General features: G+C 35.1%; 1 protein-coding gene across 1 annotated transcript in view; it reads left to right on the top strand.

The window, feature by feature from the left end:
- The window catches only part of LOC148941092 (zinc finger CCCH-type with G patch domain-containing protein-like), a gene marked incomplete at its 3' end in the record, with an annotated part of 56,486 nt that extends 31,779 nt beyond the window's left edge, over positions 1 to 24,707 (top strand). Inside the window, exons 3-6 of the mRNA XM_089104577.1 lie at positions 4,913 to 5,023; positions 6,890 to 7,027; positions 13,636 to 13,778; positions 24,529 to 24,707. Of these exons, the coding sequence (XP_088960703.1) occupies positions 4,913 to 5,023; positions 6,890 to 7,027; positions 13,636 to 13,778; positions 24,529 to 24,707 (571 nt within the window). The remainder of the gene's footprint in view (positions 1 to 4,912; positions 5,024 to 6,889; positions 7,028 to 13,635; positions 13,779 to 24,528) is intronic.
- Between the last annotated feature and the right edge of the window lie 1,940 nt (positions 24,708 to 26,647).

Below are 26,647 nucleotides of genomic sequence, written 5' to 3'. Positions count from 1 at the left end.
TCTGGACAGCCTATCCGAAGCCACCGTCCAATCTAAAACTCTAGATGCCTTCAAGAAAGGAGTTGATCAAGACTGGGCCAACGCCGAATGGAGGCTGAACTGGGATGTCAAATCATAACCTTGAAACACCACCAGCGAGATTTCTACAGGAGGCTCAACACCACCTTATCTCGCTGGACATGCGATTTAAGGTAATTTAAGGTAATTTTCTTTCTTTCCTCTCACGTGACCTGTCCGTTTCAATGCTTAGCTTACACTGGAATTATAGCAGCGTTTGAAACTTTGAATGAACTATCGGCTGTTAGTCCGATTCCTTATCGCAATTCATTCATTGCAGAGAAGCTAGTGCTTATAGCTGCGGGGGTTGAATAGTGAGAAATTTTTTCTGACATCTTGTTTGATTACAGGAGGCGATTGAACGTTTGATGATAAAATAATGATATAAGCTTGCTGGAGAAATGGATAGCCATTTAACAAGAAATGAAAAAAAAGAACGGGTGTTGCAAATAACTTAAAAGCGTGAATATTTCGGAACTTACTATATTGGCACTTAAAAAAAAGAAGAAAAGAAATTTTTTTTTTTTGGGGGGGGGCCGCTCCGGCCCCCCTGGATACGCTACTGATATATATATATATATATATATATATATATATATATATATATATATATATATATATATATATATATATATATATATATATATATATATATATATATATATATATATATATATGTATATATATATACGCGCGCGCGTGTGTATATATATATATATATATATATATATATATATATATATATATATATATATATATATATATATATATATATATATATATATTATGATATACCTGTAATTTAGTTTTTTTTTATAATATATGAATCCTTACGTAAAAGTTTCACATTTATCGCTATTCTTTATGAGAGACTGCTCAAACCCAAGGGCCATTAGATTTGAATGAGAAGTATTTTTAAGCGGCTTTTAGTGTGAAGACCAAAAGTTGAGAAAAAGCCAGACCCCCTCATATACAGATTAATTTCCGTTATGCTTAATTTTTTAATATCTGAAAAACTTTTTTAATTTTTTTTTATTAGACAAACACAATGGTACAAAAAAATGTTAGTGAATACAAATATTCATTTTTGGTTTCGGGTAAATTGTTAATCCTGTATTCTCGGTTTTTTTCTATGAACTAAAATTTCTAAAGTTGAAGCTCTCTATTTTTTTTTCCATCGCAAAACTAAACTTCACTTCTAAAACATGTAAATCCCTTGTCTGAATGGATTTTGTACAAAATGTGAATTTTTTTACTAAAACGCCTTCTATATACCTTTCTCAAAATTATTTTCTCAAAAGGCTTGAAAAAGCATCAATTACCTCCAATGGTATTATCCTTACATAGTCTGGCTAAAAGTGATCTTTCAAACCTTGTAAGCCTCTCAGTTTTTTAAATTGTTTTTTTTTTTAAACTGAAAGGAATTTGTCAGTTAATATTTAGTAAGTTCTAGATAAAAAATATTTTAAATTTACCTACTCTTAGCTACATCACCAGCTTTTTAATTCACAAAGGGTCTTCAAACCTATTTTTAATTTCTTCAACTAATTATCAAGAAAGCAGGAAGGGTATGTGAAAGCACAGGATGGCTGGCCCCCAACTCCTCATTGCACTTCCTAGTTGAAGGGCCACGAAATGGAGATCAGCACTGCCGGTTCGGACCTTGAGGGTCTAGTGCCGTCATACTTATTTTCTTACTTACTTACTCACTGTACTTCTTTGCTGAAGGGCCACGAAACAGTGATCAGCACTGCCGGTTCGGACCTTGAGGGTCTAGTGCCGTTATACTTACTTACTCATTGTAATTCCTGGCTGAAGGGCCACGAAAAAGAGATCAGCACTGCCGGTTCGGACCTCGAGGGTGTAGTGTCGTCATACTTACTTACTTACTTACTTACTATCAAGCAATTGAAATTGTAAGAATTAGGACCCTCAGAAAATCAGCTTCTCAGTGTGAATGTTTTGGCTGTATATACCTGAAGTGTCTATTTTGTGACATGAAGGCTCGTTTAATGGCGTTCTTTTCTCGTTTGTTTTTATTTAGTTGGATTTCCACTACTACTCCTACTAATAACTCACCATAGAACCAAGCCGCCTGAGGCCAACACAGCTACGCACTCTCCTCCTCAATTGTAATCTATTTAAAACCTCCCTTTTTACACCCTCCCAGGTAGTTCCCATTTCCCTTAAATCTTTCTTTACGACATCCTCCCATCCCACCCGCAGATGACCTGCTTTCCGTTTAACCCTAGACGGTTAGCCGAAAAGGACAATCTTTGGCAATCTATCATCCTTCATCCGCAGAACGTGCCCTAGCTATATCAACCTTTCTCAGATTATAGCCCTAGAAAGCAGGATTGAACTACACTTAAGTCCAGCGTGCTGTTTGAGATAAGGTCAGTCAGCCGGGTACGATTGATTTTGTGGTTTTCATTTAATTTTTTCTTGTTGCTGATGATGGCTGTTGCATATTTAATGAAAAATTTTCCACGTAAGTCGACCGTCTTGTTAATGGCAAGTCGAAAATCCTGAGGACTTTATTGGTTTATCTGCTAGCTGAAAATCCAAGTCTACAGTTTTGGGTAAATGCTAAAACATGACTTGACGTCTCAACGCTCCCCAAATGTTCCATTGTACCATCAAATTTTAAATCGAAACAAACTAAAAATGTTCACAACTATCAGTTTCATAATATTTTTGAAAGTTTGAAGGCTCAAATTGTAGAATTGGTGGTCGTGACGTCGTTGTTATATATCTATATCAATATATATATATGTATATTTATGCTGTGTGGAGATTTCTTAAACTGTGTGGAGATTTCTTAAGCTGTGTGGAGATTTCTTAAACGTAATGGTGATCAGAATAGTGTCGAACCTGTGATCTCTGAGCAAGATTGGGTGTCCCACTTTACTTCTGAGTTCTCTCCACCCGAACAAGATCTTGAAGATAAATATGAAGTCGAACTTGATAAGTTCATGGAATTGCCTAGTTCTGGTGTTGGCTACATAGTAACTGTTCCTAATCTGATTCGTGCAATTTCAAAATTAAAAAAGAAACAATCGAAAGGTGTCGACAAGTTGTGTGGGTTGCATCTTGTACATGGTACTGCTGGTCTCCTGAGTCATTTAGAGCTTCTATTCCAAATTATCTTTAATTCTGGTCTCGTTCCCGACGTTTTTGGTACTGGAGTAATTACACCTATTTTGAAAAAAGGGAAAAATCCGTTTGAATGCGTATCTTACCGCCCTATAACTGTTTCGCCGGTTTTATGTAAGCTTATGGAATTGCTAGTTATAGATCATATTGCTTTTCAATGTTCTACCCCCGATAATCAGTTCGGATTTAAAAAAGGTGTTGGTCGCGAGCACGTCCATTATATTCTTGCTAATATATTAATAGAAGCTGATGAACTGAATGAATCCCTTATTCTAGCGAGTCATGATGTTAGACGTGCTTTTGATTCTGGGATACATCCCCAGTTATTAGTGTCTGCTCATAAACGTGGTGTGGACCGATCGGTTATTTTGCCTTTTCGGGATATGTATAAGAAGCTTCGAGTCCAAGTTAAAGTCCCGTCTCCTAACGGGCCGATTGTATTACCAAAAGCTATTCCGGTTAGAAAGGGCATTAGGCAGGGTGCAATTTCGTCACCCCGGTTGTATAATAATAGTGTTCTCGAGGCCCAAAAGTTAGTGCAAATGAGCTGCATTTTCCGAGGTTTGGATGTAACATTACTTAATTACGCAGATGATATTTTTAATTTAAGTAGATGTTTGTCTCGTATTGAAGAAAATTTTCAGATTCTAGATGATGCTTATAGAGAGATAGGCCTATCTTTTAATGCAAGTAAAATCGAGATTGTTGCTTTCAATAGGAGAAATGCAGATTGTATATATCTTGCTGTCAAATTTGGTGCTCAAGAGGTTCCACTGTCTGACTCCATAATGTACTTAGGAATGCCTATAGGTCATAACATGGCATCTACACGTGCTCGCCAAATAAGTAATTTCGCAGAAAAGGCACGTAAGGCTTACGGGGCGCTATCTTCAACTAAAGCGAAATATAATCGACAAATTCGAGCTAGGCTATATAATGCACTGGTGATCCCACACTTTCTGGCTTTATCACCGTTTTGGCATATATTTAGTGTTAGTGATAAAAGAAACCTTCGATCACTTTTTTACAAATATGCAAAATTTCTTTTAAATACCCCACCGTGGGTTAAAAATTCCAAGATGTCTGCAAGGTTCGGTATCACAGATCCGATTGCTGCTGTGACGAAACGTCGTTCTGAATTTTTGGGGTCGGTTGGGCCTAGTAGTCTGGAAATTGCAAATAGTCCTTTTTGATTTTTTTTAATTTTTTCTTTTTTTTTGTGGGTTTTTTCTTAAATTTTTTTTTTTTTTTTTATGTTTATTGTTTTTTTTTTTTTTTTTTTTTTTTATTCTTTATACTCCATTCGTGCCATTTGTGGTTTTGTATCGAGTGGGTGAATAAAATTATCTATCTATCTATCTATCTGAATATATATATATATATATATATATATATATATATATATATATATATATATATATATATATATATATATATATATATATATATATATATATATATATATATATATATATATATATATATATATATATATATATATATATATATATATACAAATATATAATATAATATATATCTAAATTTAATTAATTGTATTAGAATATATTATATTAATTAGATAGACATATATATTAATATATCTATATACAAGATATAATATAATTAAGATATAAATATATCTATATTTTTAAATTACTTTTTTTATTTATGTTTATCAAATCTGCATTTTCTGTTCTAGGCGGAACTAGGTGACTCAGAACCTGAAGACACAAATAATACTGGAAAGCTTAACGGAAGCCAGTCATTGAGTCTTACAGAAATATCAGAAAATATTCAATTAACAGACGAGGTTAGTACTCTTGTTTTATATCCTGTAAAGGTGAATCTAGTTAGCGTGGCCTCATAATGCTGTCGGGGTGGATATTTTTGACGGGTTAGCTGACCCAGACCCATGACAACGAATGTCCTTGTGGGGTAACATAAACATTTTACATTATGTTTGACATTAATGACATTAATGTCTGAAAGTCATGATCTTCTAAGATGTCTAATGAATGTCTAAAATGTCTTGCAAATTCTAATACTTGAACAAAAAACCGTTTTAGGGTGTGCTCTTTAGGGCGTATGTTTTTCCTGGCGTATAGACAGATGTATTTATTGAAAAGCGATGAATAAAGAACTTTATAAAAAATTTTTATATTTTAAAGAAGAAGCTGAAAATACATTCAACGATGGTAACGATAAAATGCTTATTTCAAGAACAACTCACACAACTGTCAACACAGCGGAACTTTTGTTTTCCTCATTGAGCTAGAATAAACAAAGAACGAAAAGAAATACAAAGTAGAAACCCATAAAGTTAATTCGATGTTACATTTACCCAAGTTAAGAAATTACATGACATAATTATCAAGGCCATATCCAGGGGGTAGGTTGTTTGCCTTCCCCCCTGAAATGTTTGTCCAACTACAAGGAATGTAAACGAATTTTTGATGCGTTTAAAAAAAAATTTCTACTCCCCTCCTCCCCCCAAACAAAAATCCTGGATATGACCCTGGTAATTACACAGATTCTTTAGGATACAATATTTAAAAAAAAGTAGAAACGAAATTTTGTTCTCATGTCGCAAGACGTTCGACTCTTGTTTGGGAATAGGTGCTGCCGCTTGGCAGTAGGTTCTCATGGGGAATTTTGACGGCTCAGCTTCTGGCGGTATATTTACAGTTCCAGAATAATAAAACACCTACAATTTTGGAAATAAACTTTTTTTTAAAACAACGGTTCGCATTCTCATTTCTTTTTTTTTGTGATTGTAGATTGTTATTTTTCTTCATGTATTATTTTTTTCTTTAGTTTTTTCTATTTTTTGTTTTCTATCCTTTAGTTACTAAACTTGGCAAATCTGATTAGGCAAAACAAGCATAAATTTTGGAATTGTTTTGCGATGCTACCGGGTGTGACGCTTGATTTTAAATAAAGGTCAATATTCTAACTCTCTTTTTCATTCAGATTTATTACCATTCTTCTTCATTTTATTTTTCTTTACTATTTCCCTTCATTTTGTGAGTTTAATTTTCATCATCCTTTACTTTCCGAAATTAAAAAAAAATTGAAGGACAAAAATCTTTTGTGCCCTTTTCATGAAGTTGTTTATGGTTCATATTTATTTTCTTACGGCTTATTTACGTTTATTTAATGTTAAAACCTTGAACATTTTTAAAACTCACTGTTTTTGAATTACAGCACTATTCCGGGGTAAAGGTGCAGATCACGGGACAATTTGTTTAACCCCCAAAATTATGAAAACTGCGTTTAAATAATCATGAATATTTACTTAACTCCTTCCCAAAGAAGCAATGATTTATTTTATCAACCCCCCTCCCCCGGAAGGAAAATATATAGCCCATTTTATGTATTTCGATTATATTTTACAACATTGAACTGTGGACGCTAAAAGAGTATTGCTATTGTAGAAATATAATGGGAATATATAAAGTTGGCTATATATTTATCTATCACGGAGGGGGTGTTTGCAAAAGTAATGCCCCTTTATTAGTGAGAAATGTAAGTATTTATGAATGTTTTCAGAATTAGTGAGTTTCCTTCAATGGAGTCCCCTTTACCTATTCTTGGATGCTCCTGTTTTGGGACTTTAGATCAGTTCTTGTTCATCTTGGTTTTTCTTATTGTTTGTGTATTTTTTTCCTTCATTCAGTTTCCAGAATTAGCAAATCTCGAAGGACAAAAATGTCGTGCGCCTTTTAGTCACTCATGGGGACCTATTGAATATCACAATGCTATGATTGTCGGCTTGGAAGGCATTGAAGTCTTGAATGGGGAACCTAGTATAAAGGTTAGTTTCAATAATCTTATATTGATTAGACTACATCAGTCTTAACGATTGATTAGACTACATCAGTCTTAACGAGATGATGTCGATTTCTTTGGGCAGATTATACATTCGCTTGATTATGTTGAGACGTTACTAAGTAAACTTAATATTTGAAAAATCTGTCAGATCAAAACACAACATGACGGGGTACTTACGAAAAAAAGGATAAAAGAAACAAATTAAAATAACCGAACTGACTGAGAAAACAAAAAAGGGATCCAAAATTACGAAAAAAGAGGAAGAAAATAAGTTAAAAATTGCTGCTTGCATCGAAATTGAGCCTCTGTGACTAGCCAGAGCTTCCACCCCTGTAACAAGAGATACATCTTCTCATTGTAGACTTACGAGTCTATACAAAACAAAGAACTTGGAATAACAAAACATTATTATGTTATTATATATATTTATTCATTTAACGTATGTAAATAGACCGTGTTTACGCATTATTTCAAGGTAGTTGATTTCTATCCTGGGATCCCCAGGAAGTAAAAACGTTCCGTTTATTTGAGCTTTGTCTTTCAAAGCGTATGCACACTACCTCAGTGCCACAAGATAAAGCCAAGTGAATAGTTGGGCTTCATTAGTGGTGGCACTGTACCAAAAATGGTCTAGATTTCCCCGGGAAAATACACCCTCTCGGGTACTTTTGACGGCCAATGAGAATCCGGGAAATGACGACATGCCACTCATTGAGGCTTTTTCATTATGGGTGTCTGGTTTCCGCCAAAATTGATTATAAAATTTTCTGAGCTTACTGAATCTGACTTTCAGGCCAATAATAAAATACAGACGTTCACAATGAAAACATGTCAAAGCTTTTTATGAATAGGAAAGGACAAAATGTAAATTTAAATCTAAAAATATGAAATCATTGTATGAAACGTTAAACCTGTAACATGAAGAAATGAAGTAAAAAAAACAAACATAGATTACAATTAACAAAGAAGCCAAACTTTAGATTAGCATAATTTACCGCAAATAATGGAGATGTTGTCATTGTCTTAACCCCTTAATAGACTAGAGCGTCATTTAAATTTTTACTGAAAACAAAATATATTTTACGTACCATTTATCTTCTTCATCATATAAAAATGAAATACCGCCCCAACTTCCAAGAATTTTCGTTTTTTCGATATCAATACATCACAGACAATTTCGTTTTATTAGTCTTACATGTGATTATTTGAAAAAAACTACCGTTTTCTAAAGAGTTAAAGAGGCTGAGTCACAAGTTCGAACCTTAAAACGTACAGGGATTAGGAGGTGCAGTTGGGGGGCTACCGCCCCCCCAAACCCCGCTTCCGTATATGAAAGGGGCTGTGCCCTTCTCAACACCTCGCTCTTTAAGCTAAAGTTTGACTTTCTCACAACTCTTTTTTTTTAAACAATAAAAATTTTAGCGTAAAGAGCGAGGCGTTGAGGAAGGCACCGCCCCTTTCATATACGGAAGCTGGGGTTTGGGGGGCGGCAACCCCAACTGCATCTCCTAATCCCTGTACGTTTTAAGGTTCGAACTTGTGACTCAGCCTCTTTAACTCTTTAGAAAACGTAGTTTTTTTCAAATAATTTCTGCACGTTTTTGTACAGTTTATAACTTATTATTGCTTGAGTAACTGTTAGCTGATCTTTTGAGGAGTTAAAGATGGGGGCTGCCGCCTCCCAAACCCCCGCTTTTAAAGATTCTTGTGTTAAGGCTTTTAATTCCTGAATACTCAAATCAAATGCACAGTAAGATTTTTATCAGCCGCCCCAGGCCCCATGTTATCAAAGCAGTGGAGACTTACCTGTAACCTGAAGGCCGACTGTGATATTTTTCTGGAGACGCCTGTTGAGCCGAAGGATTTAATAGATTGGATTTAAAAAAGAAACTGAGTTTCTTTTTTAAACTTTAAATTCAATATATAAAAAAATTTCTCTGAGGGAGAATCGAACTCTGATCTTCCGCCTGTCCGTCATTAATAGCGACCACTGTACCACAGAGACATTACATTATTTTTATTCTGTGCGATGTATTTTTGACGCAAGCAAATCCCCTCAAAACTTGATATTTGTTTTTTGGAAAACAGGGAAGGAGTGATCGGATTGAGCTGAAATTTAAGGATAAGCTCCCAGGCCCCAGGAAAGCTTATCCTCTAGATTTCAGCCCGATCAGACAACGTTAAAGGGGGGCTGTGGTGGGAAAAATTAACATAGGCTCTTATAGTAAAAAGAGGTTTTTCGTAAATATAATTTCGGAGGATAATTTTTTTGGTCTGAATATGTCAAAAGGCCATAACACGTCGATTTCCGCTTCAAATGAGTCCTGATTCACTCGGATTCGTTGCCACCTGTGGCATGTAGGTGTGGCTGATAAAAAAAAAAGAGAAATGAACTTTAAGTGGCTATATTTGTTTTTGGAAAACAGGGAAGGAGTGACCGCATTGAGCTGAAATTTCGAGGATAAGCTTCTAGGCCCGAGGAAAGCTTAACCTCGAAATTTCAACCCAATCGGACAACGTTAAAGGGTGGCTGTGGTAGGAGGGTCGAAACTTCCGGCCCACTTTTACCCATGAAGATAAAGTCGGAGGGGGATGAAATTTTGCACGTTTCTTAGTTAGAGCTTGGGCTACAAAATGCGATCACCGCTGTCTCTCTGCGACCGCTAGGACCGGAAATCGCTTAACATTGTGGTGGGTCGCCTCTTTATAGAGGCACAGGTGTGCCTCCTTGATTATTAAATTCATCCCTTTCAAAAGCATAGAAAATCCCCGGGGAAAATGCACATGCTCTTCGGTACTTGTGACAGCCAATGAGAACCCGGAAAATGATGACGTGCCACTCATTGAGGCTTTCTCTTTCAAAGCCTATGCATCTTGGAATAGTGGATTAAAGTGACTTTTCTTGCAAAGAAAAGACACATAGAGATCGCCAAGTGATTTTTTATTTGGTTTCGAAAGTATGCAAAAGTCTTTGGTTGATTGAAAGTATTTTAATTGATTTTTCTTTTGTTTCAAAGAGGTCTAAATTTATTTTTTCAGTATGGCGGTGAAGTTTAGGGAAAGTAAAAGAATTGTTTCCTTTTAAAGCAAATTATTGAGCATAATTGTAAATCAGGCACACGCCGAGGGGGAGGGTGGGGGCTTGTGATTATTATGATTCTTCTCATGCAATAGATCCTGTATGGGCTTTGCATATAATTGCTTACCCCCTCCTAGTAGAAACAGCTGCATGTTGACTAGAAAAGAAAATATTGTTTTCCCTGAAAAAGGGCCAACAAACTCTTTTCGTTTTCTGAACACGTTGAAATTTAATGTTGTAACTTCTTGAACTAAGTGGACTCTAATGTACCAAAAAAATTGAAGTTTTGAGGGCTGGATTTTGCCACTGGAAATGGGGACCAAAAAGGGCAAAAATGTTTTTTTTTTCCGAATGACTTGAAACTTTCAAGGATTGTTGTCTAGGCTTAGAGGGCCACATCTTTTTGATTGAACGGGGAAGGTTGTTGGGGGCCTGGAAAAGGACATAAAAACTTATTGTTGTTGGTGTGTATGAAACTTCCAGCTATAAGTCCCAGGATCAAAGAGAATGATCGTTAAATCGATTTAAAAAAAGTTGTCAAGTTAAATGGGGCCAGAGGCAAATGGGGCGAAAGAGGGCTAGAAACTTTTGAAAAACCCCTGACAGGTACTTCCCGATCGGATTTGTAGTTACATGTATGTAGGGCCAAGAAGAAAAACCTTACCGAAGACGAAAAATTCTGAAAGAACGGATTGTATCGATTCGTGAGGTTAGAAACTATGCGTAATGTTTCTCGGCCTTTTTTTGAAATTAAATAAGAAAAACATGTTTTTTCAACTGAAAGTAAGGAGCAACATTAAAACTTAAAACGAACAGAAATTATTACGTATATGACGCGTGTTACTCCTCCACAACCCCTCGCTCTTTACGCTAAAGTTTTTAGTACTTTAAAAAAAAACGTCTTATTGTATCAATTAAACAGACATAGTGTTTCAGGAGTTGTTCTTAAAGAATTGGGACAGAATTCAAACTTAATCTTTTTTATAGCTTTTCTTCAGTTTTGAATCATCCCTGAAACAGAGCACCCTTATTAAAATTTGTTTGTGGAGGATGTTAAAGTAATTGCAGTGGTGTTAACACAAAATTCATGAAAAAAGTCTATTGACTAAAGACAATTCTATATATAAAAACATATGTAGATAGCGCTTTGTTTCAGAAAAATGGCCAAAATAAAGGTTAGCCGCATGCAAAATGTATTAACTATGATTATTCTGCATAATATGAAGTAAGAATTGTTTTCCTAACATGTTTCCATCTCTCAATCAATCAATCATTTTATGAATATTAAAACACTATTACAAACGTAAACAAGTTATTCGGCCCAAGAAGCCAGGCTTGTGGGCCATACAACACAATAACCAAGCACTAAAAGAACGACAAATAATACCCTAAATTAAACAATACATATGAATTGAAGATGAAGGAGAATAAACACTAGCATACAGCAAAAAAAAAATGAAAAAAACTGGTAATTATTATTATAATAGAAATAAACAGAAACAAAAAAGTAGAGAAACAGGAAAGACAAAAAAAAAAAAAAAAAAAAAAAAAAAAAAAAAAAAAAAAAAAAAAAAGTAGGAAGATTCCTGAATTTTTTTTCTTCTTTTCCCTTCCTTCCCTCACTTTTTTCTTTTAAGAAGAACAGGAGAGAGATATCTGTTGGGATAGAAGTTAGATCAAGTTAGATCTCTAGCAAAACACTTTTTTTCTTTCCACTTTTATTTTCATCTCGTTTTATTTTTAAATGGAAAAACAGTGTGGTATAAGTTATTTGTAGAAATTTACAGTTTTTAGAGATGTATGGTGCTAGAGGAAAAAAGGAAATTGCATTGAACTGTAGATGACAGCGAACAGTATGTATACAGCGATCCCAAAAATGCTAACAGCCAGAAATTTGAAAAAACAGTATGCACATAAAAAGAAAATAAATATCAAGGTGATTCAAATATATTTATTTAGGCGATGCTTTCCATTTGTTGCAGTGTATCTATTTTAGAGTACTGTTAAAGCGACTATTTTATTCATCTTCAAAAGGGGATACTATAGCCAAGTGTCTATGCAGTGCAAGGAAACAAATGCATTTTGGAATCCTTTTTTTGACATCTTGAGTAGTTGAATGGAGCTATTAAAGATCCTCAGGATATTATATTTTATTTGAACTGTTTTCTTTTATCCACTTAACGTTACAGAAAAACATTAACCGCCAACGAAGAGCAGGGCTTATAAAGTTTTTATAGTGATAAAACAAAATAACCTGGTTAGCCCCCCCCCCCAAAAAAAAATAACAACAAAGAAACATAATATATGAAACATAAAAAACCAAGAAACGCTGCGGAAAAGGAACATGGAATGCTACCCCCAAACATGGGAACATTAAAATAAACACACATAAATAAATAATTGTAATATATTTCATAAATAATTGTAATATATTTTAATATTCCATCATAAATAGTCAACAAATAATCTTTAATATTTTCTTCTTTAACTTCAGCTGAAGTATCCGGGATGAATGAATTAGAGTTTTATCATTTAACTTATATTCGTTTGAAATTAATGGTATTTGGTATCTAATTTAAAATCCAGATATTTCAGAACTATTATAGGGAATTCGGTACGTTCTATATTGCCTAAGAGTCGAAGGAGGAGGCATTTTCAAACACAAAATCCAATAAATGCTTGGATTTTGTGTTTGAAAATGCGATATCGAAGGATTGTCTTCTCTTATATGTTTTAAACCTAAAAAGAATATTGTTTCCTGGATCGTAACTATGAACTGGCCATATTATTCATCTAGTGACTTCATTGTTCAGAATAGGAGTGGCACCAGGACCGGTTTCCATACTAGATTTTCAGGACCTAATGTGTGGAACTCTGTTCCTGAGAGCATTTGAGTGGCTGAGCACCTGGGTTTATTTAAAAATGAATTGAAAAAATACTTGTTAGGTCAAAATTCAAAGTTTTTTTTCCTATTTTATAGTTAATTATTTGTTAGTAGATGAGTTGTATGTACCTGGCCAGTCGCAAGTGGTTTTCTATTATTATTATTATTATTGTTATTATTATTATTATTTGTTGTTCCTTTGTTTATAGTTAATTATTAGTTAGTATAGGAGTTTTATGTACCCGCCCAGTCGCAAGTTCTTTTTTGTATCTTTCTTGGGGCGGGTATTGGAATATTAGTTAAATTTGTTTTTGATGTTAAATAAAATGAACTGAACTTCAAAAGGGGATAATACAACCAACATCATGTGGTTTCTCTATGCAATGCAAGGACAAAATTGCTTTCTAGGATGCGTTATTTGACATTTTGAAAGTAAATAGTTGTGGTAGGTCAATGAAGCCATCAAGCATTTTCAGGATTTGATATTTAATCTAATTTCTGTTAGTTTTATTCATCTGGCTCTACCTTTGTCTTTACCTTTCTGTTACCTTTCTTAGCTTTCTGTCTCTTTCTCATAGTCTTTCTCTTACCTTACTCTGTACTTTCCCTAACTGTTTTTTCTTGATAGGTTCGTATATTTTACTTGATGCCTACTCATGAATCAATGAAAACTTGTCAATATTTTTTGGATGGCAAATGTCATTTTGATGAAGAAGAATGCCGATTTTCACATGGGGAAATTGTCAGTCTTCAAGATCTTAGAGACTATGAGTAAGTATTTGACAGGTATTTCATCCCTTAGGTTGAATGATATCTAAACCTATGCCCAAAAATTGCGCTTTCTTGAAAAATTTGAAGCTGCCTAAAAAGTCAATTGACCAAATTTCATGGAATGTTTGAAAACTAGATTGGGAGTAATTCCTGGAATGAAAAAGACAACAGTAGAAGGATAAGACCAAAAATAAAATTTTAATAACAAAAAGAGGAAAAAGGATAAACCAAAGGTATGTCTACCTATAGAAACATAGTTTATTGAAAAAAAAATATTTTAGGCTGCAATTGTGTGCTATAAATTTTATTTAAAAAAAAGGGAAAAAAAACCCAAAAAAACAAGGATAGTATTCCCTGTTCTCCTTCTTTTTAGTGTTAAACTTTAGTACTTTAAATTAAACAAGGTAAATTATTTCTGAGAATTAAAATTAATGTGAATTTTAAATCTTTTATTCTTTTTTAAAACTTAAATGTGGTGTAGCTTTAAGCATATTCAAAGTGCCCGATATAGCTATTTAGTTTCTAAGTTATTTGTACCTGTCGACCCTTGGCAAAAAAAAAAAAAATTGAGAGAAGATGGTGAATTTTCAAGTGAAAAACAAGAAAGTGACATGGTTTGGTACATTCCCGCTGGGATGTCTGTTTAAATTTGAAAGGATCAGGACTATTCTAAGATAATATCCTGGAAAAAGAAAATAATCTTTTGAATATGCATCTAATACATGCAAAAACACACAAAAACAGGCGTTAACACGTAGCTTGTATGTGTTGAAACCAATATTGCCAAAAAGCAAGTCCAACAGCCGTGTCACTATTGAATGAAAACTCCCAAAAATACTAAATGGTATTGGAATAGAGTAACAAAAAAAAGGGGAAAAACCATCTATAACATTTATTAAAACACTTAAAAAGGCATGGAACGAAACAACGCAATATTGGCTGCCGAAAAAAACGAACTATCGAGTTGATCTGAAACGTAAGTGAACCGAATATTCATCCCAACTTAAATATACAAACGTGACTAAACCCAACTAGAGAGACATTAGGGATACCACCAGATGGCTAATTTGACAGTGTATATATATACAAATCTTTGAATTAGCCAACCGACCAACCAGTATTTTAAGCCTAGGAGTTCTGCTGGACATAAGGAAACATATTAAGAAAACAATTCTTACTCCACATTATGCAGAATAATCCTAGTTGACACATTTTGTAGGGGGAGAGCCTTTATCTTCACTTCTTTCCTTGTTTTTCCACTTTTTCTAAGAAATTCATGAATTTCTTAGAATGTATATATTCACAGAATATATACCCCCACCCCCTAATGTGCAGATATATACCTAGAATTGCATCCTCAATCTGAATATAACATCTGTTTGCATCACAAATGAACATTACTCCCATAATAGTCATGTTGTGGATGTCCAGAGACATTACACCTAAGTAAACGTAAACAAAGTTGCGTCCGTTTCTCCACCAATCTCCTCCCAATTCTTATCTAATCTGAAACATAGTGGTTTTTATTGGTCCTTTATGAAACTTCAAGCCTTCTTTAGTAGTAAAATTCAACTACTTAGCTGTATTTGTTGCCTTTGAGAGGAGGAGAGAAGGCAAAAACGAGGTCCAGGTCTGATGGACGCCAAGTCTGAGACCTTTTAGGATTGGTTTTTTACATTGCCAGATTTGTTGGCTATTTTCCAAGACATAGAATTCAAAATATAAGGGGAAAATGGACCCAGGTCAATATTAGGAACTGTCTCTCTGAGTCAGAGATATGATAAAATTGTACTCTTAGTTTTGATCTGAAACATCACACACTAAAATAAAAAACTAAGTTTTAACGATTGACACAGAAATCATTTAGGCATATAAGTTAGGGGAGGCATTTGGATCAAATCCTTCCTCCCCCCCCCCCCCGAACTATATTGATTTTTGGGCTCTTTCCTATAACATCTTGTATTTTTCATAATCATCAGTATAATTAGCTTGTTGTTTGTAATCAATGTTGTGTCCCCGGAAACGTGGCCTCGCTCCTCAAAAAGCCTCCCGAATTCATATCTGAAAGGTCATGATTGACCTTTTCCAGTGTAGGAAAAATACTGCGATTCAACGTGATTTGCTTTATTTTAATATAAATAGTATATTGTTTTGTTTAAATAATAAGTACCATGCGACTGAGGTTCAATCGGTGAAAGGAAAGACAGTTTTTTCATCTCTTTTGTAAAACAACTTTCATTTTATTTTTTTCGATGTTGAAAGTAAAACTATTAGATTATTTGTCGGTTGGGTATTTGTGACGTCATTCGTATGAAAAATGTTTTTCCAAAATTAATTACGGCTGTAAACAAAATTTCCCAAAGTCGTGACCAATCAAGATCGTTTCTTCACACCGGAAAACGATCAGTTTTCTAATTACGAACAATTTTGTTAAGCGAACAATAATCACCGAGCGAAGCTTGGTCCCCTGGTAACCAAATTATTATCACAATTTTTTCGGTCACAATTCGTATCATCTAGTGCGAAGTAATTAAGAATCTGAGACTCACTCCAGTGGTACCAAACAGGATTTACTGTGTGTTAAACCTCACAAGTAACTGATTAGTCAACAAACAAATTGCGTTTTGAAACTCCTCTAACTTATGTTGAAAACTTTCAACTTTCATGGGTCTCTAATTTCAGTCAGTAAACTATTTATGAAAAATACTAAGGAGGCTTGGAGGGAAAGAAGACTATTTTAGACTATTTTCCAGCGTTGTGACCTATCTAGATAGTTTTTTTTTTCAATTTGGAAAATGATAGTATGCCAACTTACAATTATTGCTCATTTATTAAAATAAGCTAATAATCATTTAATTCCACGCGATCTAAATAATTAATATCACAGCAATCCTCCGCCAATAGATCATAATGGGACAAAAAAAACGAAAAAAACAAACAACAACAACAACTTCAGTACTAGCTTCTACAAGAATACGCAACTATGCTTTAATCAATGCAGATGAAAAACGGCATATCTAACTTTAATCTCTGAATTATGTCGAATGCTAGGCCATTGTTTGTATGGCTCTGGAAGGTCACATTTTTCAAATCATAAATTCTTATGACGCTTCGGTATATTCTTTGAAAATTTGGCTTATTTATGATAACACATTCCGATTTTTTTTGTTTACTGTCTCTCATTGTCAGCGCGTGGGATACACCGGCAAGGTAAATTAGATGTGGCTGTCAAATTGAACAAGAGATTGAGGCCAGAGTGGTGGGATCTGAGGTTCTACCTTTCAATTTGGCAGAAACTGGTGAAATTTTCGTACCAGAATTTCATGGTTTCACCATACTCGCCCTTATGCCACTGAACAGTAGATCACTCATTGTACAGGTATTAGGAGGGTAATCTTACACCAATCAATCAATCATAAGTCATTTTATTAATACTAAACCACTTTTACAAATATGAAGTGGTTATTTGGCCCAAGTAACTTGGCCTATGGCCCAAACAGTACAATAATAAATCACCGACAGAACCATAAAAAATACTCTAAATCATGAAATACATACAAAATGAAGGTAATGGAGAATATACATTAGACTACAGTTAAAATACTTAAAAAAGTTGTAATAATAATAATAGTGATAATTAGAAACAGAAGAAGCAGATAAAACAGAAAAGGCCAAGTTGACATTAGGAAATGGAAAAAAAAAACAATGAGTAAAAATGGGGGATTTTTGGGCGGCCATCGATGAACGTTTAGCAAAATAAAATTCTGTGAAGAATTAAGTCGCAACGAAGAGTACTTGTGTCATTTGGACAGGGTAAACTACCAATATTTCTATTCTTTTTCAGTTAGTTGCCCTCTCCTATTATATCTCCTCTCCATCTCCTATGCCAAACAATTCGTTTTATGATTATGCTGTTTTACTTTCGTTTTTGTACTTATTTCAATAACAGCGCCGTTTATCCCCTCTTCTGAACGAAACATTGCAATAAGAACATTCTTACTTCATTCCATTCCGGAATATTTCCGTTTGATTTCCTTAAAGGATCACTTCCAGTTTAAGGGCAACCCAACCCTCCGTCGCCCGCTTCTCTTTATGACGTCTCGATATGACGTTGGGCTATATACAAAAGCTTGTTAATTTTTTCAGTTTTTATTATAATTTTTTGTCCTCATTTCTCATCAACAGTTGGCTAAAAAATGGTTAACCACAAAATCAACAAGCTTTTATATATAGCCTGGGGCTATATCTTGGCATTAGGGGAAAGGGGCTGGGATGCAATTAAATGGAAAGGGATTCTGGAATGTCAATAAAAACTAGTTTTCTTACTATAATCAAGTACAGATTTTGATTTCGTAGTGTTTAGTTCACAAGAGGATGAACTGCACTATTTTTTTTTTTGAAGAAATAGAAATAATGTTTTTTTCTTAACACGTTTGTTTTTTGATTTGAGGATGACGTACATGGTAGGGAGAGGGAGTGTCTTTCTTTGGGCCTGGTCATGGCTCTTGGCGATTTGGTGTGCCTTATTACTAATGGTGGGTTGGGATTTACTGTTAAAATTGTTTCTACCTGTGTATTAAAAAAAAAAAAAAAAAAAAAAAAAAAAAAAAAAACTGAATGTAAGAACGAACTTAGAACGAACAGAAATTATTATGTATGTGAGGGGGGTTTCTCCTCCTCAACACCTCACTCTGTACGTGAAAATTCTTAGTACTTTTAAAAAAGCTTCTTATTGTTCTAATTAAACGAACATTGTGTTTCAGAAGTCATTCTTAAAGGATTGTGGCATAATTCAAACTTTAGCGTAAAGAGCGAGGTGTTAAGGAGGAGGCAACCCCCTTCATATAAGTACAAATTTCTGTTCGTTTTAAGTTTTAATGTTGCTCATTACTTCAGTTGAAAAACTTTTTTTTTAATTTGATTTCTGATCGTTTTTTAAATAATCCCAGGAAATCTGTCTACACCTCCACGGAAAATTCCCTCCTCTTCACGGATTTATTCTATAGACAATTGAATCCTGGTGACAATCTGCCCCGGGCAATTATCCTTAAAATCTCAAAAATTGAGCCGGCAAAGAGGAAGCCTGACAAAAGAAGAATTTCGTGGAGGAATTCATGCAAATTCCTCCTGTGTAAAATTTCTACTGAAATATTTATCCCCTGGAAACTTCCCTCCCCAGGGAAAATTACCCCTGCGGAAATTCCCATCATCAGAAATTTCGCCCCCCACCCTGAAAATATATGCATACTTCCCAATAAAAAATGCTGTACGTAAACAATGGGAAAATTTTGTAATTTAGACCGTTCTTCAGGGGTTGTTAGGGGATGCGATATCTCCAAAGGCATAGTTGTTCGGCCTTTCAACTATGCTGAACAGAATGGCTCTCTCAAAATTTTTATCAGACGATTTTGAGAAAAGTGGGGCTCGGCAGGGGGCCTTGTTGCCTTCTAATCTTCTTGGCCACTTAAAACGGGTACTAGAACTTTTAATTTCCGTTTGATTGAGCCCTCTCCCGATATTCTACGACCACTGGGTCGATACGATCACCCCAGAAAAAAAAACCAAAAAAAAAACACGCATCTGTGATTTTGCTTCTGGCACAAAAAATACAAAATTCAACATTTTGGCAGATGAAAGCTTGAAACCTCTACAGTAGGGTTCTCTGATACGCTGAATGTACTGGTGTGATTTCATTAAGATTCCACGACTTTTCCCCCCTTTTTCAAAAATAAGTTTTCCAATTGTGGAAAAAACTTTTTCCACAAAATAATTTTTTCAAAAGAAAGTAAAGAACTCCATTAAACAAAAAATGAGCAAAAATAAAATCAAATATTCTACCAAGTGAGAAACTACCACAAATCAGAATCGATAAATAAATGAAACCCAAAACGAACAGAAATTACAATAAATAACCGAGTCAAACTCAAAACGAGCAGAAATTAACATAAGTTGGGCTCAAAACCCCTATGCCTTCCCAAGGCCAGAACATAATTTGCACTTTACTGAAAAAAATATAAATGTTTTTACTTTTATAACTTTAATAAATTAAATAATATTAACATTTTGATTACTAAATATCAGTATACGTATGATAAACTGACAATGCACATTCATTTGTGTTTTTTCAGTAAAGTGCAAATTTTGTTCTGGCCTTGGGAAGGCATAGGGGTTTGGGAAGGCAAAAAAAATCTATTTACTTTCTTTGATAGCTTGGATTCACTTACGCTATTTTGATTTGGTTAAATTTTAAGAGCAGAAGTAGCCCCAAAAGTTTGAACATAATACTCTCAGTCGACTATTAAAAAGGGCACTAGCCATTTCAATTCCAATCGAATGAGCCATTTTGAAGTTTCTACGACAATGCGTTCTATAAAAACCTTATATGCTCCAAGGGCATAACTTACAACCCTTGCCCTGAGGGCTGTGGGGTCATCATCCTCAAAGACCTAATTTCCAGAACTTTCAACTACGTTGAACAAAATAGCTATCTTAAAATTGTGATTAAATGTGTTTGGGGAAAAGGTGGGCGTGAGAGGGGGGCTAGTTGCCCTTAAGTCACTTTTGAGTGTTAGATAGGGTACTACCCCTTTGAATTGTCGGTCGAACTAGCCCTTTTTGGAGTCTTTACGATAAAACATTCTATGAAAACCTTATATGCCCCAAGGGAATAATTTAAAACCCTCTCACAGAGGTCTGTGGGGGAGTGTCCTGCTCAAAACATATTTTCTATCTGGAAATCAACTACGTTGAACAAAATTGCTATCTAAAAATTTTGATTGGATGTGTTTGAGGAAAAGGTGGGTGTAAGTTGCCCTCAAATCACTTTCGACTATTAAAAAGGGCACTAGACCTTTTAATTTCCAATCGAATGAGCCCTTTTTCGAAGTTTCTACGACAAAGATTTCATTAAAAATTTATATGCCCCTAGAGCATAACTTATAACCCTTGCCATGAAGATTGTGGGGGAGTGCCCTGCTCAAAGGTATAATTTCCTGAACTTTAAACTGCGCGGAACAAAAAGGCTATCTCAAAATTTTGATTGGATGAGTTTGGAGAAATCGTAGGGCGTGCAAGGGGTGTTAGTTGCCTTCCTATCACTTTTGACTATTAGAAAGGGTACTAGTCATTTCAATTTCCAATCGAATGAGCCCTTTTTGAAGTTTTTACGACAGCGCGTTCTATAAAAACCTTATATGCCTCCAGGGCATAACTTACAACCCTTACCCTGTGGGCTGTGGGGGTTGTCATCCTCGAAGACTTAATTTCCAGAACTTTCCGTTGAAGAAAATGGCTATCTTAAAATTTTGATTGGATGTGTTTGGGGAAAACGTGGGCGTGATAGGTTGGTTAGTTGCCCTCCAATCACTATCGACTATTAAAAAGGGTACTAGCCCTTTGAATTTCCAATCGAATGAGCCTTTTTTGAAGTTTTTACGACAACGCTTTCTATAATACCTTGTATGCCCCTAGGGCATAACTTACAACCCTTGCCCTGAGGGCTCTGGGGGAGTGTCCTCCTCAAAAACATTATTTATATCTGGAAATCAACTACGCTGAACAAAATGGCTATCTCAAAATTTTGATTGGATGAATTTGGGGAAATGATGGGCGGGGGGGGGGGGGGGGTGTTATTTGCCTTCCAATTGCTTTCGACTTTTAAAAAGGGCACTAGCCATTTCAATTTCTAATCGAATGAGCCCTTTTTGAAGTTTTTAAGACAACACGTTCTATAAAAACCTTATGTGGCCCCAGGGCGTAACTTACAACCGTTGCCCTGAGGGCTGTGAGGGGGTTGTCATTCTCAAAGACCTAATTTACAGAACTTGAAACTACGTTGAATAAAATGCCTATCTCAAAATTTTGATTGGATGTGTTTGGAGAAAAGGTGGGCGTGAGAGTCCTCCAATCACTTTCGACTATTAAAAGGGCACTAGCCCTTTGAACTTCCAATCGAATGAACCTTTTTGAAGTTTCTACGACAACGCTTTCTATAAAAACATTATATGCCCCCCAGGGCATAACTTACAACCTGAAGGCTGTGGAGGAGTGTCCTCCTCAAAAACATAATTACTATCTGGAAATCAACTACGCTGAAAAAATTGGCTATTTCAAAATTTTAATTGAATGTGTTTCGGGAAATGGTGGGCGTGGAGGGGATATTAGTTGCCTTCCAATCACTTTCGTCTATTAAAAACAGCACAAGCCACTCGATTTTCCAATTAAATGGGCCCTCTTCGAAGTTTCTACGACACATTCTTCGATAGAAAGTGCTCTGCTCTAAAGGAAAAAATAATAAATAACACATTGTGCCAACATCGTTCTTATATGCCCTCAGGGCATAGATTAAAACCTTTGCCCCTTTGCCACTTAAAACCTTTGTGGGGGAGTGTCCTCCTCAAAAACATATATTCTATCTGGAAATCACCTACACTGAACAAAATGGCTATATCAAAATTTTGATTGGACGTGTTTGAGGGAATGATGGGCGGGGGGGGGGGGGGGCTAGTTGCCCTCTAACTTCTTTTGACTATTAAAAAGTGCACTAGCCCTTTGAATTTCCAATCGAATGAGCTTTTTTGAAGTTTCTACGACAACGCTTTCTATGAAAACCTTATATGTCCCCAGGGCATAACTTACAACCCTTGCCCTGAAGGCTGTGGGGTTGTGTCCTCTTCAAAAACATGATTTCTATCTGGAAATCAACTACGCTGAACAAAATAGCTGTCTCAAAATTTTGATTGGATGTGTTTCGGGAAATGGTGGGCGTGGAAGGGATGTTAGTTGCCTTCCAATCACTTTTGACTATTAAAAAGGGCACAAGCCACTCCAATTTCCAATTGAATGAGCCCTTTTCGGAGTTTCTACGACAACTTCTTCGATACGAAGTGCCCTGTTCTATAGAAAAAAAAAAATAATACTTTTTGCCAATATCGTTCTTATATGCCCTCAGGGCATAATTTAAACCCTTGCCCCGAGGGTTGGGGGGGGAGTCTCGTTCTCAAAAACATAATTTCTATCTGGAAATCAACTACGCTGAACAAAATGGCTATCCCAAAATTTTGATTGGATGTGTTTGGGGGAATGAGGGGCGGCGGGGGGGGGGGCTAGTTGCCTTCCAATCACTTTCGACTATTAAAAAGGGCACTAGCCACTCCAATTTCCAATCGAATGAGCCCTTTTCGAAGTTTTCACGACAACTCCTTCGATACAAAGTCCCCGGGTATTTAAACAAAAAGAAAAAAAAATAATATATTAGCCAACATTGTTCTTATCTTAGGGAGCGCTATTGCGCTGCCTATGATCAGGCAAATTTTCTCAGGTTCGTAGCCTTTGATGGGTATGACTAAGCTTAAGGAAACTTATATATCTGAAATCAGCAACGTAGAGTTTCTGTTACTATTGAGTCGGGTCCCTCCTTACTTACAGTTCGTTATCACGAACGTTTTGAACAGCGGTTATAAAAAACTGACGTTTTTTTCCACAAAATAATAAATTACAATAGCGGACACACTCCACGCCATATTATTTATGCTGTTATTAAGTATTATAATAATATCTATTTTAAGAAATAGAGTAAATAGATTAGAATTATGTCTGCTCTAGAAGAAGGTGTAGTGTGCATTGTAAAAATCCTCTCCAATTAACCTTTGATGCCCTGTTTTTTTAAGAATTCGTTTTTCAAGAACGAAACAGGCTGCAAAAATGTAAAAAAAACAGTGAATTTATCTTTTCTCTTCTGATATCCTGGCTGCTGCTATACGTCTTCTACAAAAAAAAAACAACTTAGGAATGTCTTTCAGTATTTACAGTGTGTCTGAATATACCGTAATTAATATTGTCAAACCTAAATTTTGCGTCCAAAACTTTAAAAATTGATGTTCCTGGGATGAATAGTAAAAGGTTTAATGACAATAAAAGGCATAAGATGTGATGGTGTAGGTCAAAATTTCCCTGACTCCCATGTCCGCTTGCTTTTGCCAGGAGGGTATATGGTGGAATGTGATCCTAATGTGCCGTCAATTTTTTATTTTCTTCGTCTTCTTTTTCTACTTGTCACGTTTTTCAAGACAGAAAAAAGAAAAAGAAATGAGGAATTGCATAAGCATAATAAGATATAACTCACTAATTAACAAATAATAAAAAGTAAATATAAAACGTGTTAGCTGGGCTTTTCATTTTTCACTTAAAAAAAAAAGTTCAGCAGTAATGTCTATCCAAACCCAACAATTATTTTCACTGTCTGGCAGACCAGTCCTACAATAATGATTATAATAAAAAAAGGTAAGTACAGTTATAAAAATTGTAGAAAAAAGAAAATTGATGAAAAAAGAATATCATAACAACAAAGGTCACGACTATGCGATTATCCAGGTAAGAACGCGACCCCAAAGTACAAATGCACTAGTAGTCTTCTGATAGCATCTTGAACGAAATAAATGAAAAATTTACAGTAACGAAGATTATTGTGTCAGTAGCTCGGGTAATATATAGGCCTTGCCTTGGGAATGAGGGCTTTAGGACTCCCAAATCAACCTTCCAGCTGCAGTGAACAGGATCGAGGTGGAGGAACTATCCTTAGAACACCTCACGCTGCACCTACCAATCAGACCTTCCCTCTCTTAACATATTCCTGCAGCCCGAGTGAGAAGATTTGCTGGCGGCAGGAGGATAACTTTCTTGATTCTTTTTTGATGCCTCTGGAGGCGCAACAAATTAATACTAAAGCTTACCTTGCCTTATGCATTTTTAGGGAGCCAAATTTTTTGGGTATCACTCAATTGAGCAAAATCCTTTGCCGTTACGAAGAAAATAATCTATGGTATAATGCGGCTGTGAAATCAGTTGGAGAAAACAATCGCCTCATCATAGTCTATGATAGCTATCCTAATCAAGATTATGAAGTTGGCTTAGAGGATGTTTGGCCTTTAGGTAAGTTGCTATTTGTTTAAATTCTTTGAATCTGCTGCTGACAATGTTGAACCGCTCCATAGGATCTATGGTCTTCCGTGATTGTACGTGATGAACTTGGAAGTTGATCATCTTCTAAAGTCAGCTATCCTCAAGGATCATTGGTTCTTTATTATCGTTCTCATCATAAAACTGCTCCGTCCTAGCCGAGTGGTTAGCGCTCCGGACTTGAAACCCTGAGGTCAGGGGGTTCGAGACCTGGTATTGCTGGTTATTTGGTTTGGAACGGGGGTCAATATTGTGACCCTGTAAGCTCAGCCAGAGTTGACCCAGCACTAAATGGGTACCTAGAGAAATCTGGGGGATAAACACAGAAGCGTCGAATGATTTGCCCCAAACCACGCATTGCACTCCTCACCGAAGGCATCGAATTAGGATATTGGCACCTGCGCAACGCAGACCTTTGGTCAGCATGCGAAAGTTTTTTTTTTTAAGTTCATCATAAAATTGCGGGTTTCGGCAAATTGACCCAAGCATATAAATTAAAAACGGCTAACGTATTTGTTCCTTTTGCACTTACGATTCTAAGAATCGACTATTGATTGTTTCATTCATTCATTTAGTAGTTTTAAATTTGAATTTGGGACTATCTGCTGTCTTTGGGCACACACACCAGCAGCGGTGAGGAACAGGGAGGAAAATGCCCTTTCCTTAGAGGAAAAAAGAAGACAATGAAAAACTTTATTTTGGGAGCAAGTCTGCTGTGTATTTCTCCCCTTTGTCATATGCTCTGTATAATACTTAGTTACGGTATTCTCATTTTTATAGCAATGTTACAATCTATTACCACGTTTAAAGTTCTTTAAATTATTACTTTCACACTTATTCATTGCAATAAAAATTTAAGTCAAAGCAGCTATCTTTTGTCTATGTTTCTATATTTTTTTTGATTGCTCTTCAAAATAAAATGGTATTATAGATTTTAATACCCTCTTCTGAACGCTTGAAAAAGAAAGTTTCGTTTAATGAACTTATTCCAGACGGGTATGTTCTTTTCAATTGCTCAGTAGAAATCAAGTTGATGAAAATTAAATATTTGTTTTCAATGCAGAATTTATTTTCAACAAAGATAAGCAAAATAGGATACCTGGTAGTTAATTTTTATATTTCGATTTCCATAATTGAATTTTATCAACGTCCCTGGTTTTTGTACCTCTGAAAGATAATTTTGAAGACCACACTGCCTTTCCATGACAATAAATAAAAGTTCAAATAGAGATAAATCCTTTTAATCGACAGTGATAAATTTCACAAAAATACTAGATATTTGGTCACATATGCTAATGAAACGGATCCAAGAAGGTCAAAGAGACTAGCTTCCATTTTTGCTTCGGAAAGAATTAGATTATTAAACATTATGTAGTTTTATTTTACTTCGTATATAAATTATTGTTTTTAATCGTTATAGTTTAGTTTTACTACTGATGACGGTCACTGCATATGTGACCGAAACATCTAGTATTTTTGTGAAATTTATCACTGTCGATTAAAAGGATTTTCTCTCTATTTGAACTTTTTTTTACTGTACATCGGAATTAAATAATAACTAAATCTTCGAATAGATGGGAATGGAAATTTCATGTAATAATGGATGGTAATGTCTATGATTTTTTTTCTCTTAGTCTTTCAGTACCTGTCAAATATTATTATTTTTGTTCATTTCCGTACCCGTTGTTTAGTAAAGACTGCACTCAACGGAAAGTAAAGACAAAAAAGAGAAAAGAAAACAAACTGACTTCATAGCAAATAAATAGAAACTCCATTCAAATCCCTTACAAATAATAGGAAGCTCTATTCAAATTATAAAAAAATATATCAACTATATGCCACACCAGCTGAGGTCATGAAGGAAATTTCACCTTATTTCTGTTGAGTTTCATTTAGTGAAGTTGCAGCTTCTT

This window comes from Artemia sp. Qi Xiang Cuo, chromosome 18, assembly GCF_049724085.1.
Source record: "Artemia sp. Qi Xiang Cuo chromosome 18, ASM4972408v1, whole genome shotgun sequence".
In the NCBI taxonomy this organism is placed as follows: Eukaryota; Metazoa; Arthropoda; class Branchiopoda; order Anostraca; family Artemiidae; genus Artemia; species Artemia sp. Qi Xiang Cuo.
The sequence above is the reverse complement of the archived record's forward strand: the minus strand, read 5'-3'. Positions and strand labels throughout refer to the sequence as shown.